Source organism: Micromys minutus (assembly GCF_963924665.1).
Source record: "Micromys minutus genome assembly, chromosome: 1".
NCBI lineage: Eukaryota > Metazoa > Chordata > Mammalia > Rodentia > Muridae > Micromys > Micromys minutus.
Window position 1 is genome coordinate 42,032,415 of NC_137969.1, and position 19,236 is coordinate 42,051,650.

At 41.1% G+C, this 19,236-nt stretch overlaps 1 protein-coding gene across 2 annotated transcripts in view; it reads right to left on the reverse strand.

Annotated features, from left to right (window-relative positions):
* Positions 1-1,069: 1,069 nt before the first annotated feature.
* MEIS1 (Meis homeobox 1) overlaps positions 1,070-19,236 on the reverse strand; it is a 136,076-nt gene continuing 117,909 nt past the window's right edge. The window contains exons 10-13 of one of the 2 annotated variants that reach the window (XM_080918863.1): positions 4,818-4,876; positions 3,674-3,763; positions 3,269-3,363; positions 1,070-1,172 (exon numbers count right to left, since the gene is read on the reverse strand). In XM_080918863.1, coding sequence (XP_080774989.1) covers positions 3,305-3,363; positions 3,674-3,763; positions 4,818-4,876 — 208 coding nt within the window. In that variant the 3' untranslated portion in view covers positions 1,070-1,172; positions 3,269-3,304. Of the gene's footprint in view, positions 1,173-3,268; positions 3,364-3,673; positions 3,764-4,736; positions 4,877-19,236 lie in introns of both variants that reach the window. The other variant, XM_080918862.1, reaches the window with a different exon arrangement.

Sequence of the window (19,236 nt, forward strand, 5' to 3'; positions counted from 1 at the left end):
AAAGTCAACATATTAAAAATAAATCTTCAGTCTATGTTTTTGAGCTGCATAAAACAGGAAGTGATGTATAAGGTGGTGGTTGTCGCATGGGGACGATGATGCTTGATGTGACAGGCTCCTAAACACATGGCCTTTGGGTTTCCATGCCTCCTCCTACCAGTCTCCTTAAGACACTGCCTGCAACAGCTGATTAATCATTGTTGGTGACTGCAGTTTTTCCCATCCTTCCCGATTTACATCTGTTCAGGCCAATTCAAATATGGTGAGTAAATGAATTAGACATGCAAATTCAAGCCCCAGGCTAGAGAGAGGGAGAGAGGGAGAGAGAGAGAGGGAGACAGAGAGAGAGAGAGAGAGAGAGAGAGAGAGAGAGAGAGAGAGAGAGAGAGAGAGAGAGAGAGAGAGAGAGAGAGGAGAGCGCACATGGCTGAAATCCTAGGCAAGAAGAAAGATTCTTCTGCCTGATAGTTATTTTAATGCTCTAAAAATCCTGCAAATCAGACCTTCCTGTCCCTTGCAGGATAACTGTAAGGCTTTTTAATGTAAGGAGGCTTCTGGAGGAAGTGAAGAGCTATGGAAACAACACACATAGTGTGGAAAAATTTCACATTTTTTTTAAAAAATCTATAAGAAACAACGTAATATGGATAACAGTATAATAGCATTTACAATATTTCACTCTTTGTTCTTTTAATGTCTTATATAGTTATTTCTGCATGTCCCCCAAATTGACTTCGGTTGGTTTTCCTGCATTTTAAGAGTCCCTATGAAGAATTAGGGATGCTCCTTGGTCCAAAGTAGATGTCAAGAATGGAACTCCATAGTCATTGCAGAAAAAGACATGGTTCAAGATCAGTCACCATTGCAGACAATGCATATTCCCTTAAGCTACTGAGCATGGATGTCCATGACTTGTCCAGTCATTGTCGGGTCTCCTGTATTAAGGACCGAGGGGCTTGACGCTGACATTGGCATTCCAGGGTGGGGCTGTCCTCCATGCATCATCACTGCGGGGTGGTGAGGGTGTCCAGGAATGTACGTATGCATGGGGGGCCCATGACGCAGCTGAGCAGGATGGGGGGGCATCTGGGCTTGGGTATAACTCGGCTGTCCCATACTCACACCCATTGGACCACCCCGGGCTACATACTCCCCTGGCATACTTTGCAGCCCTGTAGAAATTCAAAAGAAAAGAAACAAAAAACAAAAAATTATGGAAAGGCAACAGTGGGGTTCTGACTATGGCAATCCAATGAGAGCCAGGGAACATTGGGATGGAGAAAGGGAATGGGGCTTTTCGAGACATTATTTTGGTTCATGTGGAAGGAAATAAAAGGAGAAATGTCAATCTGGAATCAGAACTGACCACTGTTCCCCTTGTAGAGCCATCAGACCAGTCCTCCTACCAAGTCTAGTTTTAAACAAACAAACAAACCAAAAACCACGTTGGGTCCTGATCTAAAGAAGCATTTTTGTTCCCTGAAACTCGATAGCGTGTACACTGCTCTGGTCCCTAACCATTTCTAGGCAAAGCTCACTAACAGTGATTACTTAGCAAATTCTGTACCTTTTGGAGGGAAAAAAAAAATTAAAACAGTTATCAATAAATTCCTTCCACATGGCCTCTTAGAGCTGGAAGAAAAGAAAAGCTTCACAGAACTCTGCCTACCTTACAATGATTGTGGGAACAATAAGAAAAATTGGACCTAAAACAATGCTCCTCTTGCTTTGAGGGGGCCTCTTGTCTTCTGCATGGATTGCTCTAGTTGATGGAAACTGACGGGTGTATTGTTTCTGAGAGCCATGAGCTCCATCATCATCAAGGGTGAAAGGCATAACGCCATTGCTAAGTATGTTCAATTGGCTTTAGTTCTAAGTAATAGCGCACTGTGAATACGATGAACACCTTCGAATAAGGTCTCCAGGCTCTGGCAATGAATGGCTGCTTAATCTAGCCTAAAGGAACATTCTTAAACTAATGAAAATTGCTTATAAAATATACTGTACCCACAGCTCTTTAATCAAAAAAGATGATAATATTTTTTGTAATAACCTATTAATTTAATTGGTCACGAAGCATAAAATACATCATTTAAATTTAATTGACCCAGAAACTAAGAAACAATATTTAAATGAACTAAGCTAGAGAATTCCATGATGAGGTAATAAGACTGTTGATTTCCAAGCTCAATGGAATGCTTTCAGAGTGAATTGTTAAACTTATATTGGACTCCCACCCACAGAAGAAGACCAGCATGTGTTACCCTTGGCCTCAGCAAGAATTTTAAATAGTGTGTTAATATAATCAGGGGCACATCCAAGACTCTGAAATCATGGCTTTTAATTTCAAAAAGGAAAGCTAGAGCGATGCCGTGAGGGGCAATTTAGAAAGTGAACGAGGGCTTTGGAGTTCAGAACAGTTTTGCTTGTTTGAACTCGAATTTCTGGGGTGTCCTTTTTTTCGGAGAGAAAAAGACAGAGCGAGAATCTGGGACAGTTTTCCTGGGCTCACTTCACTAGGCCTGCCACTGAAGATTGCATTAATGATCTCTATTTTTGTATACTGAATAAGTCAAATCCATTTGTCACACTGCAAGTGATGGCATACTTAATTTGGATATAGTCAATTAGCCTGGGCTAAGCCCTGAAGCCTGCTGTGCACACCTCTATTCTGTATTCTCCCTTTTCCATTGCCACACGTAATCCCATTATGATGGATAGACAAAGGAACAAACTAAGGGAAAAAAAAAATCAAAGTTTAGTTGACTGAAGCTCAAAATATGCCTTTACTTACCCTAAGTAAAGCTGTGTTTATTTTACCTAAAAGAAGTTCTCTGCTTGGCTTTTTGGTGTCTTGCAGGTTAGTGTAGAAATGTTACTCATGCATCAACTGCGGTTAGACAGATTTATGGCACTTTGGGGACATGCTCTTTCCTCTCCTTGCACTGCTGCAGACTGCTTACATTTTGCAAATCAGTCTGTTGCTATGACAACCCACTCCCCCACCTCCTGACTGTTTCTTGTTTTGTCATGTGGTCAGTACTGTACAATAGCAACACACAGGATAAATGTATATCATACACAGAATTTATCAGCCTAAAACCTTGATCAAAACCAACGAGAGGGGAAAAAAATGAAAGAAGCAAGAAATAAGGCTTTAATGGAAAGGATGAACAAGCATGAAGCTATGGGCAAGGAGAACATGAGAGGACGCAGGAGGAGAATGTTCCTAGGACAAAGTGAAGACAAAGGCCCCGTTTGTACTTACTTCCCCCTGGCTTTCGATTGGTTAACTAGATGAAGGTTACATGTAGTGCCACTGCCCCTCCATGCCCATATTCATGCCCATTCCACTCATAGGTCCTAGAAGGGAGATAAAAATCCAAGAAGAGGCCAGAAGATGAGCAAAGTCAACAGATAGTGCCAAAAGACCCTTAAAAATAAAAAACACAGGTTCTAGGTGGCTGAGAGGCAGTGAGATCTTGCGCACGGAAAGGTCCTGGCTTCCCCTTTGCAGTAGGCATCTTAGATGTGCAGACGGTAGGCAAGGCGAGGCAGGCAGCTTGAGAAAGCAGAGGGTAGGTTCATTTACCTGCACTGACTGGGACTTGGGGAGGGTGACACTTCTGCAGTTAAAATGTGAAACAGTACCAGACCAAAAAAGGAGTCTTACCTGGTGCTCTGATGCCCATGTGCTGCTGACCGTCCATTACAAAACCTCCCATTGGTTGTCCATCAGGGTTATAAGGTGTCCCTTGGCTGACTACAAAAGTACACAGCACAGCTTCTTAGTAACGGGGGAGGGGCATAGGAGGGGGGGAGGGGACACACAGAACATACCAAGCAGATTTTATGTTTTAAAGCGAAGTTAATTCTTTCCCTCAAGCCGGTTCTAGAAACCTCAGTGACTAGAGTTTCCACTGCTATGTTCAAGGAACAGGCTGGAAGCAAAATTTATGCTGGGGATTTTGTTGAGTAGTTCCATCATGGGCATTTTAAGAAAATAAGGTGCTGGACCCAGTGCGGTGCTAGCGGAGCTCTCAATAGAGCTGAGAGCTAAGAGGGATTTCAGAGCACAGTTCAAGCCCCCATCACCCCTGGTATATATGCTTGCTGCCTTTGCTACCATGTTATAAGTTATAATACCAAATGAATCCTAGGGCTCATGACCGAAAAACAAACAAACAAAAAAGGTGGTTTTTTTTTTTTTGTTTTTTTTTTTGAACTGCGAGTACTAGAAGACAGATACTAATGAGCGAGGTCATGAGAATGAGTTGCGTGTTTATATCACCGACTGAATCCTCTGTTTTAACTGTACATGAAAAGCTGTTTCAGAAGTGAGCTGCCTTGGGTTATTAAAGCACACAAAAGCTCTACCTCACTGAATGCCTTTGAACTTTACTGAGTCCCACAAGTGATCCTGACCCCTTTGCCCTTTTGACAGGTAATAAAGTTTACAGCAATTCCACACCAAGCCATGCACCAGGGAGTGGTCATAGTGGCCGAAAGCTGGGTAGGCAAACTCGGGGGGGAAATAACATTAATATATTGAATGTTTACAAAGAAGACTGTAGCTGAGCACATGATTTAAGAGTTACTTTTCTCCATTGGCTTCTTCTTCTCTACTTTCTTCAAATGTTTTAGAAGGATGTTAAATTGATTAGTGTTGTTACAGAACCAAACTGGTTTAATTTCCAAAGCCAGGCACTCCTGGTACTCACTCCCAGTTCATTTACCAGGCAGCAGCCCTCCTGGTGAAAGGCTTGAAGATGTTTTTCGCTTGCCTGACTTGAATACAGTCACTAGAGGGGACTTGCCTGCTCGGTTGGACTGGTCTATCATGGGCTGTACTATTCGTCTCCGGGCATTAATAAACCTGTAACCAAGAAAGCAAAGCATATCATTATTGCATCAAACCATAAACAAAAGGTAGAGGAAGAGATGAATCACAGTAAGAAGAGCTCGGTCAGCCTCCTTTCTCTCCCTGGTGGACGGCCTCACATGCGGCAAAACCTATAACCCCGTGACCTTTGAGTACAAGGCTTGGGTTTCTGAGTTGATTTATGTTTGCCTGTTTTACCACAGTTGGACACTTCCATTTCATCTTTCCATGGGGGAATTAGCAGAGTTTTCAGGAAACAATGCAAGCCAGCACTCTGTTCAAAGGGCAGGGTGGGAGTCTGAGAAGACAGAGAGGAGGCGCTTGCGGACATCTGCTCCCTCCCAATTACTGACATTTCAAGCTTGCACTTTCTGGCTTCCTGTTCACCCGCTGTTCTATCCCAACCTCCCCTACCTTTTGCAAACCTGGTTCCACCCTTCTGTCCACCCCTGAGATAAGGAACCGAGTTGGCAGCGCACCATCAATTGAAGGAATGTCTGGAGTTTATCACTATTAACTCACACTTCTGGGGACTTTAAAGAAACACATTCCTTGGAGAGATTTCTTGGGGTGACTTTTTTCCCCCTCTTTATGCAAACTCCGAAGTCAAGACAAGGTCACATTTATGCAGCCACTGAATGTATAATGTTGCTTTCTTCTACTACTACTGAAAATTTATAAACATCTTATTAAGATAGTTAAGTCAGTCTATGTTTATTTAAAAGATTGTTTAGTACAAGTCTTTTTATAGCTCCTCCAAAATGTCAAGGCACTGAAATCAAACAAAAAAACAAACAAACAATAACAAAACAAAAGAAAACAAAGACCCTGTTAACTCCGAAAGCAGCTCCACAAGACGGTAACTCTTGAGCTCTTTGTCCTGGGCTATAAGAATTCTTTGCCAAATCCAGAAAATATAGACTATGTGTTGGGCTACCTTTAGTTCCCAACCCAACTCTGAGCAGGACATCAAAAATACAATAAAAAGTTCAATACTACCTTGTTAATAATTGAAGGGTTCACAGTCTGATATAAATTTTAGTTTGTACATCTGTCTATTGGAACAAAGAAAGCAGTTCTGGAAGTCCAAACCATTAAACAGTCAAGGATATGTCTTTAAAATAAAAATACATGCTTCGTAACATTTTAAGATTCTCAGTATCCTGTACCTGCTTGTGTCCTTGCTGAGAAACTATTAAGGGAATGGTGGATGGAGATTCTGACAAAGTCTCCGACTAAAAGGTGCAGTGTGGATGCAGACCTGTAGAGGCTACATACATTGTTTCAGTTTTTACATATGAAGTCCCTGAACTGCTAATAAAAATATTTAAAACAGAGGATCTACAACAAATTGTGTTGCAAATCAGGTTATCATTATCTTATATAAGCCATGAAAATTGGAATCATGTGAGCAGAAGGTTAGATTCATTCTCCGTTCTCATTATAAGCACAGGTGTAGCACAAACACCATGTGAAATAACCAATTAAAATGGGGAAAAAAAGCTGCCTTTTCATTAGCTGCCTGCACTGCATGACCAATTAGAAAATTATTTAATATTAATATTCTGCATATACCAAAAGTAATTTTCATAGTAACTTACAGGTAAGAGAGCAGCCTCATCTTTCCATCGCCAATCTGGGCGCCCATAGAATTCTCCATTTGCATAGTTCTCTAAATATGCTACTGTTCATAATCTCCCCTGACAGAGGAGAAACTTTCTTCGCTTTCTGTTTCAAGTCCTTGGGCAGGGAGAGCAATTTTTATGTTGTTTTGGTTTGATTCTTCGAGACAGGGTTTCCCTGTGTAGCCCTGGCTGTCTTGGCACTCACTCTGCAGACAGGGCTGGTTTAGAACTCAACAAGAGATCCGCCTGCCTCTGCCTCCTGAGTGCTGAGATTAAAGGTGTGCACAGTTGGGCCAATTTTTAACAAGGCTCAGAGACTGAATGAATTACTTCAGGGCATGTGCTACTAAAGAGATGGTAAGACTTTGTTGATGACAGAAAACCAGGGAATGACTATGACTACCTTCCTTTCTGATGCTGGACTACCACAGCCGTTGGTGTGGTTGAACAAGGAGGAAGCATGACAGTGACCACCGTGAAGATGGAGAAATTCCATGGCTGCCCCCCTCCAAAAAAAAAAAATCTGTGACTCAGTTTGTCCATATTCCAACATTGGCCTCCTCTACACTCAGTCCTGTAGGCTCCCAAAGAACACCATAAAGTAGCCAGCTCAGGTCACCAGCTCATGTCCGTTCAGCCTACGGCACCAACAACTGTAAATCAAGTTTAGGAAGTGCTTCATCACTTGGCTTCGCCATTAACATGGCTCTCAACAATATCCCACCGAATCAATGCATAACCTCTACTGGAAGCCAACACAGCACTAACTATCTTCTCTGAGTCTGTCTATGAGCAAAGTGAGCTGCCGGAAGGTCCTGTTCTCCATCCGAAATCATTTCATGGTACAGCTTTCCTGGACAATCTAAACAATTTAATTCAACATTTGAACACAGCCATCATATTTCCTAGGCTTCTTTCTCTTTTCCCCTGGGTTAAATAAATACCCATGGATCTTCAAAGGTTTTCTTTCTAGAGGTAAGTTCCTCGCATATTTTGAGCCTGTTATCACTTGGACCTCTCTATTCAGTATTCTGGGACTGTATCTCTGGAAATTTGGAGCAATATACTGGTCACGTTTATTTGGGGCCTGTCCTGGTCCCCACACAAAGGACAAACTCATGACCACATCCCCTTAATTCATTACCCATAGGTACTTGGTATTATTTACTTCTTTTGGTATTGATGATAACTGTTTTTAAATTGATTTGCAGATTTAAGAGACTTATAGTTTATATGGACACCAGGATGAGAATCCTGTCATTAAAAACAATATCAAACAGAAACACTTGGAATCAAAGAAAGCACAACTTTAAATTGCATAGATACGATGCTAGGTCTGCATAGAACTTTCTTGCTTGCATTGAGGGAGCCTCAAACTTACTGTAAAGCTCAGGAGGATGACTCTGAAATGTTGAACTCTGAGATTATAGGAATTTTTATCTATGCCCAGTCTATGAGGCTTATGAGAGTTAACTCAGGGCCTAGGCTGAGCTGTGCTGGACAAGCACTGTACCAACTGACCTACACCTTCCACCCAATTTCCTCTTTCAGAAAGCCATCATTAATAACATTCCAAAATAATAAAATAGTAGCAATATATTTCATTCACAATAAGTTCTTGGAACACTATTAAATTGTAATATCTATATTATTATGAACAATTTGCCTCATGGATCAAGGTCACACTGCACATTCTTTTTTCCTAAAAGTAAGTAGTTAAAGAGAAAAGTATTTCATCTTCTAAAATAATACTTCATTTCTGTGTGCATGATTTTACAGCTCAGCATCACAGGGGACCTCAGGGCTTTTCCACAGGAACTACTTTTTAGAACTAGAAGCACACAGCAGCACTAGCATTTAGAAGGCTTCAGGGGTGAATTCAGACACAAAAACATTTTCCTTCTGGGCAAAGCAATAAAATGGCATTCTTGCTCCTCCCACTATAAGTCAAACTGAGGTCAGCTCCCTTGTCCCACTATCTGTTTAAATAAACTGGCCCTGGTGTTTGTTTCTCAAGTGCCCTTTGACCCGGGTCTCATCCTCCCTGCTTTGGTGACAGAGTGCTTTGCTTTTCGTTGTGAAAGAGCAAAATTATCAAGTTTCTAAACCTGGAAAATAACAAAATGCTGTTAGAGTGGATGTGAACATAAATGAACTTATTTCTCTTCTTAAAACACTGTTATTTAAGGAGATATCAAAATAGTTACTTTAAATACACACACATATACATGTATATGTATATATTCTGAAATTAGATCAAGTAGTTAAAAAGTAGGGTCTCTGAGAAGTGAGAGGGAAACAGATTAAACACATATTAGAATGTATAATGTGAATACATTTTCCAATGGCTACAGAAGTCTTTTTTTTAATAACTGCTATTCAGATATAATTCACACGTAGATGTAAGGCTGTGAGCTTGGCTTACTCATGGAAATAAGCAGTTTTACTCTTTTTCATAATAGAATATAAGCAAAATATACTAGAGTTTCAGCTTTTAAAGACCATAAACTGTTCAGTTAAGTGAGCTTTAAAGGCTATAAATATTTTATTTGCCTTTGTGAACTACTGCACACATGCACACACACACCTTAATTATAAAGTGCTTTGAAGAACTCAACTCCCTTTCTGTAGGTGATAAACAGCCAGGGTAAGGAAAGAAGGCTGCATCTCCGTGTGTCTGCCCCTCGGAGTAAAACGTCTATTGAGAGCCAGTTCCCTACTTCCTGAGCCAAGTCTTATGAAGGAAAGGAATACAGTGGTTTTACCATACAGCTTTCCTCTGTGTCCAAATAAACAGAGTTGCATTTCTTTTTGCCCTGGTTGCTTGTTTAGGACTCAGTGTTCAGGAAGAGTGGAGCTAGGGCAGGGAAGAAAGTCTTTCTGCCTCAGAGACTTGGGAGCACCTATAAATGGAGCTTTACCTTTTGTGTCTATAAGAATGAGACGAGGAGATTGCAAGCTGTATCTGAATTTTGTTTTTAACAAAGAACTTCTGGTTTCATTTCTTCTCTTTGCTCCCAAGTTGTTACATGTTGGGTGTTTTAATGTTTGCATGTGTGGATAGGTGTGGTATGCATGTGTATGTGTTTGGTGTATGCATGTTTGTATGTGTGTGGTGTGTATGCTTGTGTGGTGTATGTATGTTTGTATGGTGTTTGTGTGTGTGCTTGTATGTGTGTGTATGTGTGGCTTTTGTCACTGTGTTTGCATGTGTGTGTGTGTATGTTTGTATTCATATGTAATTGTGTGTGTATTTATGTGGTATGTGTGTGTATAATTATGTGTGTGTTTATATGTGTATGTGTGTGTACTTGCATGTATGTATGATTGTGAGTATGTGTATTCGCCCATGTGTATGTGTGTATTTTTTGTTTGATGTTTGTATAGTTTCATGTGTGTGGTATGTGTGTGTGTTTGTGTGTCTGGGTGTCTCTGTGGTTTTTTCCTCCTTATGTGCTAATGTACAATCTTCTTTCCTTTCCAGCTGTGGATCGGGGTGATTTTCTGAGCAGGAGCCAATGGAAATACTTTCTGAGATGAGCTTTTATCTTTTGTTTATTGTCTGCTTTTTGCCCTGCTTCCAACCTTTATTCTGAAACTAATTTTCACAGAGCAGGAGGGTCAGCAGAGCTTAGTGGGCACATGGTAGGAACAAATTTCAAGGTAGAGTTCCCCAGTTCCAAAGCTAACTCTGCCCACAGCTTGAGCTTCCTCCTCAAAGTCTCTGCAATAAAGATGAAGACCAAGGGGGGCTCCCCACTCACCTTGCCAGATTTCCTTACTCCATTCTACTCCCCAGCCTTCAGTGTTCAGCTTGCAGATCATAATTAAAGGGAGCCCACATTTAGTTACTTTGGCAGGTTACAGCCAAGCCAGTAATACACATAAAATCAAAGTGATTTTTGTTTCCAAACAATGACCCACTTTTGTCTCAGGCCTACACTCTTGTTTCCCAGCTGAGAATAAGTAAATAGAATGGAGGGTGGACATGGGTTTATTGTAATGTGTGCATCCTTCTAAGTATGGAAAAATGTCATTTCCAACACCCTCAAATGTTCAGGAAGATACAATAATCAATAATTAGGAAATGATTTTGGTAGAGGAGATAGCTTGGAACAGCCAATCAGGCCTAACGGTTAAGCTCTAAGCCTCAGAGAGAGAGATCCTGTCTCAAAAAAGAGAAGCAATGACATTTGAGTGTGACCTCTGGCCTATGCACACTTTTGTACATGCATGCGTGTGAACCTGCATACACATTTGGACATGCACCCACACATATAAACACACAATATACACAAATAGAAATGATCACACTAACCAGAAGGGCATAACAGTGAAAATGAATTGATTAGTATTAACTGTATTTATAAATAGTTCCATACATGTCAAAATAAAAATAAACAGCATGTATTCCTAAGTATAATTTAATCACTGACAATTTCTGTATATATCATTCTTTATTCTATTAACAATAATCACTATGTGCATATAATTTTTAATTAACATAGAACATATTTAAATTTTTTCTAAAGATTTTGTTTAATTTTTGGAGTAAGCAAAATGAAATGTTTAAATAAAAAATCGGACATTGGAAGATAATTGTAGAATTTCAGAATGTTGTTCTGTTTCTATACCATGAGCTTCCTTACACAACATTCTTTCAACCATGTAGGGGTTACTCAAATAAAATCATATACTCTTTAAGTAGTCAGTATATCCTTATAATTTTAAGACATGCTTTATAGACAAAGACCACAGGATATTGTAGCCAGCTCCCAAGTAACTCCTTGTTCCATTAAGCAAAAAGTTTAGCTGAAAAATCTTCTACTGAAAAACATTGTTGTAAATTTACATTTACGTTTGGACTTAGTGACCTAAAACTGGAAGCCTTCAAGATTCTCCCTTTCTACAAATCATTTCATTGGGAGATAGAATTTAATAAAACATTATTTGAAGATGCTCAAGATACTTGACTCAATCTCGAGTCAAAAGCTTATGAAATCATATTTTTGGCACCCCTTTCCAGTTTCCTAACCTCCTCCAGGATCCGGCAGCTCCCCGGCTGAGCTGCAATACATCACTTATGTCTGGGGTGGGGGTGGAGAATGGTTTTGGAGAAGAGCTGAACAGACGTGGAAAGGAGGAGGCACACTCTTCTCCACTCCCACTCCAGCATCATAATGTTAGATGGCTGAAGTCACAGGAATTCCATCAGTCAGAGTGTAAAGAAGCCAGAGGCAGGAAATGCAGGAAGAACTGAAACTGTCTAACTGGAGCAAAAAAGTTAATTATAGGCAGGTTTTCCTGAGAGCAGCTGGTGGAGGGGTCGTCCTAAAATCCACAAAGACAGTGCAAAGCAATGACAGAGCCCGGGTGCTGTTTCGAACTTAAAACTGAAACAGGGGTGAGATAACTCGTTGCTGGCTGGGTACACATCTCGGAAAACTCCCCTTGTAAACAAAGTTCATATTAACATCTGGTTGCAAACACCTTTGTGGCCTTCCTAAGTTCTTTGTTCTTGAACCCTTCAGTTGGTTGCTCCTTGCTGCCTTCTAGATCATTAAAGCCTGGGCACTAAATTTGGTAGAATTAACCATGAGCACTTCTCCACAGGCTTAGGGAGGTGGTTGGAAATCGTTTAGAGGGGTGGAGAGGCTACACAAGTATGAAGGCCTAGTTTTGACTTCTAAAACCCATGCAAAACAAAACAAAAGAGCCTGGTCTTGCAGTGAGCATCTGTAAACCTATGGCTGGGAGGGCTGAAGAACCTGTGGGGCTCACTGGCCAGCCAGCCTGAGATGAACCAGACAACAACAGTGTCTGTGAGAAAGCCTGTTTCAAAACTGCAAAGTGAAAAAGCAGTAGAGAAAGACACCTGACGGTAATCTCTGGTTTCCACCCAAGTGTGTGTGCATGCACGCATACACAAACTTAAGTACCCATTGATTTCTTTTTAATTGAATTGAATTGAATTTTCAAAATTTAGCTACAGGAGCCAGGTAGTGGCACATGCCTTGAATCCCAGCACCTGGGAAGCAGAGGCAGGCAGAATTCTATGAGTTTGAGTCTAGCCAGGATAGCCAGGGCTACACGGAGAAACCCCGTCTTAAAAAACAAACAAACAAACAAACAAAAAAAAAAAAAACCAGCTACAGAATGGCATAGTCCTCATGACTGTGGTGGTACACAGACACATATGAAATATCTACCTAAAAGACTTGAGTTTGAATAACCATAACTATAAGGAAAAATAGTCATTTGCTTAACTTATAGCCATTTTAAATGGTTATTAACTCAGCATAGAAGTGATCCGACCATCACATGTAGTTACTCTTCCTCTGGTGAGAAAAAACCTCAGATGCTATAAAAATACTGATATTTCAGAACTGAGCCTTTTTCTTTTTCTTTTTCTTACTTAAATACTAATTTTCTTATTCACAAAAACTCAATAGAGTTGTATATAACTGAACATCTCTAACATAGTACTAAACAGATATATGTAGTCAAGGCAAATCCTGGTTTTCTATAAATTCCATCATAAAGAGGAGCAATCAGTTTATCCAATAGAGTATCACACTGTTGAACATGAGCAGACACTGAGCAATAGGCATAAAACATGGAGTCACACAGGAAATTCAGATACATGGCTGTTTTAGTGATTAAATACACATTTGTTTTTCAAAGAACATTGCTTTAAATCAATGGTCCTCAATGTGGGGTGTTACAACCATTTGGGGGTCGAACAATCCTTTTGCTGGGGTTGCATATAATATCCTGTATATCAAATGTTTACAATACAATATATAAAGTAGCAAAATTACAGTTATGAAGTAGAAATGAAAATTAGTTTATGGTTGGGGGTCACCACAACATCAGGAAATGTATCAAAGGGTTGCAGCATCAGGAAGGTCGAGGACCCACTGCCTTAAATGAACTCATTGACAACTTTTATTGTATTACAATGAAGACTTTTTCCATCTACATAAGACATTACTAAATCTTAGTCTCCTCTTGGAGTGCCTCTGAACCCTTTGCTGTCTCCAGAAACCTACCTTCAGTTGTCCTAGCTTCCCATTCCTTCAATTACCATAAATCTATGGCCTTGGAATCTTCACTAATATCAGGGGAAAATGTCTCAGAATTTATCTTGTCACTCAGTTCTGCCTGGTCACAAATTTTAGCTACAGAACTAAGTAGTGGCACAGGTCTTCAATCCCAGCACTCAGGAGGCAGAGGCAGGTGGATCTCGGAGTTTGAGTCAAGCCTGGTCTATAGAGTTCCAGAACAGACAGGACAACATAGAGAAACCCTTTCTCTAACAAACAAAACTAAGTAAATAAATACATAAATAAATTAATAAGCTACAGAACCTGCCAATGGGGGTTTCTGTCTGTCCTTTCAAATAGTTAGTAGAGCCTCTGTTTCAATCCACAGAACAAGATCCAAACTCATTGTAATGCACTGGGTAAACCCTAGAGATGGACATGGAGTCATAGCCAGCAAAAGGCACCTCCCCCAATGAGATAAATGATCCAAATGAAGGAGACAAGAAGGCCTCCTCTTAGAATTTGACACATGATTGCCTGTTTCCTGTAGGCTTGCTGGATGCCAGTGTTTTCTTTGGTCTTTTGTGTATGTTTGTTTATTTTTGAGACAGGCTCCAACTATGCTGCCCTAACTATGTAGACCAGGCCTCACAGAGATCTCTCTGCTTGCCTCGACTTAGTGAGTGCCAGAATTAAATGCAGATATTACAGCATCTTCCCTCCATCCTGCCTTCCCTCCTTTTCTCCCCTATCGTGCTCTCTCTCTTCCTTCTCTCCTTTTCTCCCCTATCGTGCTCTCTCTCTTCCTTCTCTCCTCCCCCTTTCTGTTTCCTTCATCTGTAGAGTCCCATGAATCCCAGGCTGGCAGGCTTCCAATTGTTTCTATAGCTGAGGCTAACCTGCTACTTCTTGCTTCCACCTCCCAAGTACAGCAGGGATGGAATCTGTTCCCTACCAAGTTTGGCATTATATGATACTAGAGATTGAACCCAGGACTTCCTGCAGGCTAGGTTAAACATCCTACCAACCTAGTATCTGCTATCTTTATAAAACCTTTTCCCATTCAGTATCTCATTCAAAACCCTGGGCTGCTGTCAGTGAGACTCAAAACCAGGCCTTGGCAGAAGAGCCTGGGAGCTGAGTGGGAACAGGCCACTGAGACTGGTTCTGAGGTGAGAGCAGCATTGGGGTGTTGCCATAGTGATCTACTGGCTAAATGTAAAGAAACATGCTTTGCAAGTTGTATAACCTAATACAGGAGTTCCTTGTTTCATCGCCATTACAAGTCTCAAAAATGCATAATAGTCCAAACTTCCTAGCAGCATGAGCTGGAACTAGCCCAAATGCTCACCAACTGACCCAGGAGCACTTAATGTGTTTCTATTTACACAGTGGCTCCCCTGCTCGGCCAGGACAAGGAATGAGGCGCCGTCAATACATGCTACAATGTAGATGGCCCCAAAGAAAATGTCACATAGAAGAAACGAGTCACATACGAACACACACAATAAGAGCAGTTTGTACGTGCATGTGTGTGCGAAATGCCCAAAACTGGCAAGTGCAGAGCTGCGAAGTACAGGGGTGTCTCCCGGAGATGCTCAGCAGAGAACGGGAATGAGAGAAAAGGTAGTAGCTAAATGGCGCCTGGTTTCTCTTAAAGTGGCAACATATTTGAAAACTGATGTCGGGAAGGGTTTCAGAACTTCGTGGATGCAGCACTGGGAAGAAGCCCTGGTCGAGGAACCGTCTTGTCTCTGCCTCTTAATTGGCAGCTACCAACACAACATCACACAGAGCCCCATTTGTCAATTATGCAGAAATTGCCACCCAGAAGCTCGGCCCTGTAGCACGGGGTTTCTAGAATTCTAATTCCCCATCCCTTGTGTAATACTTCAAAAGTCATGTTTGTACTTAAGAAAAAACAGCATTACTGAAAACAAATTTAATTTTCAATATGCTGAAAAGACAACAACACTACATTTACTCAAAATGATTCTCACATGTCTCCAAGCTTTGAGGATGACAACTTTACTCACAACAAGTTCACTTCCCTCTCTGTGGATGATCCTGCCAAATAACCAGTCAAGGTGGCTGAGAACTTACGTTTTTTTTGTACAACTCTTTCCATTAGCTTTTTCAACATCTTAGAACTTCAACCATTTCCAAGTATATATGAACTCTGACCCAAACAAGGGATCAAACAAAGTCAACCACAGCAGATGTTTTTGTAATATAGACCAACAAAAACCCTTGGTCAGACAGCAGCCCACAAAGTACTACTTTAAAAAAAAAAGTCAGTACCCTAGAGTAAAAGTACTAAAAACTTCAATATATGTTATTTAATGAGGATGGTTTAACCTCATCCATTGGCAATATATTGTTCTTTTTGATTTTTTAAAAATGACTTTATCAGCATGAAGCCAGATCTCTCCAATGACAGGAAATTCATTTTTTGAGCTAAGTTACATTTAGGACTCAAGATGGATAATCACTATGAGTCTGCAAGACTTAATGCCTTTGAGGAAGGAAATGGTTTTTCCCTTCTTCAAAGATAGGGGATAATCTTGCAAGGCACTGGTTATTTAAGAGGGGAAAGAGCAAGAATGCATTTAAGGACAGCAAACATGTCAAGTGTTTTTGTTGTTTATTTGTTAGTGTTGAGGTGTTACGAGCGTGACAGAGTTATTTATTCCCAAGTCAGTATGCCGACCTAAAAACTTTGAAAGCATGCAAATAAAATGGAGAGAAACATCCTTAATGACCATAGGACCATGGAATGGTGAACCCCATATTTGTTAAAATGACAGACATTCATTCCATATGCTTTTATTTTTGAATGTTGTGCTTTCTGTCTTAAGAAATGTATTTTAATGTAGCTGGCGTAACCCTGAGCAGCTACACGAAGAGCCACGTCATTCACATATGAAAGCAGCACAGACCAGATCCTGGGCATTGGCACTTAAAAATCCTCTGTCCTCTGAGCCCCTTGCTCCTCTTCTACTCTTGAGAAAACCACATTATTTAACCAAGAGGCAACATTTGCCCCCCATTTTTCAATATTTTAGGTCGACTTTCTAATGACTCAAACATGTCATTTGTTTTCTGTAGGCACAGCCCTGGAGCAAGACAGTGGTGTAAAAGAGGGAAAAGGAGTCTCAACCAGCTCAGGGCTTGATGCTTAATGCTTAATCACCCAACACTAGGCTCAGCAACTGTTGACACAAAATAGGTGGAGATCAGGTTGGTGCAAGCAGAAAATACCAGGAAGGCAAACTCTATGTAAACACACTCAAGGCAGATTTGACAAGAATAGACCTAAGCCTGACTTGCTGGGGAACCACTGACTTGGAAAGCTTCGAGGCCCCTCAGAGCTGAGTCTGTTTCCCCTTGCAAAGTTCCTTTGAGAAGATCAGGAATAACATTTACAAATTCAAGCACATTTACAGAAGACAGCCTAGACATCCGTCCCCTTGGCTCACACAAGATGAGCTTCAAATCTGCTGCTACATGCAGGATTGATGTAATGGAACATGGTTCTTTCACATATACCTGGAGTGGGGCCAAATGAAAGGGGGAGGGGCAGTGGACACACACAACCACAATGCAAAAAGTTATTTCTCCTGACCTACAAAACTCATTCGAAGAACCAAATGGGTAATGCTTAAACAATCTTTTAATCTCTGACACCTGACAACCCATTACTTATAGATTATTAATGCACCCACTAAAAAGTTTGTCATGTACAAAATTGCTAGAGAAAAAGATTGAATGCCTGAGGAAAAAAACAAATTTTGCTGTACAATAACTTGAGAAATTCCAAACCTATTATCTGTCATGCCCTTCACAGACGCATAGCACATTGCTAAAAACAACTGATTTATCTTTATTACGGATCCTCAGAATGACAGCACACATGTTTTTCATGTCCTGCAATAATATTTAATTTCATCTAGTTTTTATTTTACAGTGCTTGACTTCCTTCTTTAAAATGAGAGAGTTTTTAATTAATTTTCCTGGGTGTCTCTTTCCCCATGTTCTCCCCTCCACTTGTACAGTGAGGCTGTGATTAGATCGGTCTCACCTTGCTTCCTGATGCACTTAACACAGCCTAGAATACAAAGCTGCCCAGGGCTAGAGTTCTGCCTAACCAGTCCTACGTGTCAGTACAGGAAGCTGATATCTGTGACCTAAGTAAGGACACACATCTCATTGGTCAGCAATGAGGAGCATGATTAAACATTCAACTCACTATCATTCTTTGCTATTCCCTTCTCTTTCTCCATGACTTGCCCTGTGTGAGTGTTATATTCCCACACAGCTCTTTTGCCATCTGTGGAGGCAAGCCTTAGTCAGCATCCTTTGTGGAACCCACTTCCCATGACAAGTTCCTGATGTTCTACTCAAGCACACTGAAGTCAGTGTGTGGCACTTTCTCTGAGTACCTATTTCTCTGACTAGTGGCTCGGATTGACACAGAACGAAATCAGCGAGGTCTTCCCACATGAATAGCCTGTGCATGAGGTTCAAAGTCGACCCTGAGCCATTTCTCCCCTAGGTCAAAGAACTGTTACGCATCCAGACACACCAGCTTCACATCCAATGGGTCTCCCAACTCTGAGTCTAACTTGACCACCCTATAAGTGTCTAAATCCTCCCCCAGGTAGAAGTCTGAGCTTCAGGCAGGGTTATATAGTATTAGCCTAAAAATTCAGACACTGCCTAGAAGGGGACGTGATGTTTGGCGTTCCCTAATGGGAGAAGTCCAAGTTGTCATCTACCACAGTGAAGCAATGTCTAGTCCTTCTTAAAGTGTCCATACTCAACAAAGTCAATGATGTGAAACTTCAGCAAACTCTACTATATTGTCAGAGCAAATGTCTTTTCGTAAGAGAATTGTTTACAGGGAGTTATTTTTGGTTTTGTTTTTTGGTTTGTTTGCTTTGTTTGTTTTTGGAATCTGCGGAGAAAAGCAGCATCTTGGTAGAACTCCTAAAACTCTCTAACATGACAATACCACGTGGTTTCTAAATTCACAGCTCTTTGCCCTCAGAGCTTTTGGCTCAGCTTCTCTTCCTAACAATACCCGGACTGTGGGTCATCTCAGCAGCTGTGTCTCCAGCAAGATGCAAGCTACACAGGTTCTTATGAACAAACTAAACAGTATTTTATCTTGCCAGTATTACTGATTGCTATAATCTAAACTGAGAGTGTCTATAAAGGTAATGTTATGAGAATTGACACTCAAGGGGAAAGTCTTGGCAATTATCTGAGGCTTAAAGAAAAACATATTCTGAGACGGTCTTGGGAGTTAGTTTGTTTCTATTCCCCTCTCCTTTCCTGTTCTCTCCTCTCCTCTCCTCCACTCTCCTCTCCTCTCCCCTCCTCTTCCCTTCCCTCTTCTCTTCCTTCTCCTCGCCCTTCTTCTCCTCTCCTCTCCTCCCCTCCCCTCCCCTCCCCTCCCCTCCCTCCCCTCTCTCTCCACTGCACCTGTTACTTCACTGATCAATTAGGAAGTCTGCTTTAAATGTAGGTTACTCTGCAATTCTCCAAGGGGGAAGCGGAAGCGGCTGAGTAATAAAACTGTGTGTGGAGAGTTGCTTCGTCCCCAGGTGACTTCCAGCCAGGGAGGCATCACGGCACAGCAGCAGTTTCATTTTGCCCTTGAGCAGCAAACAAATGACCC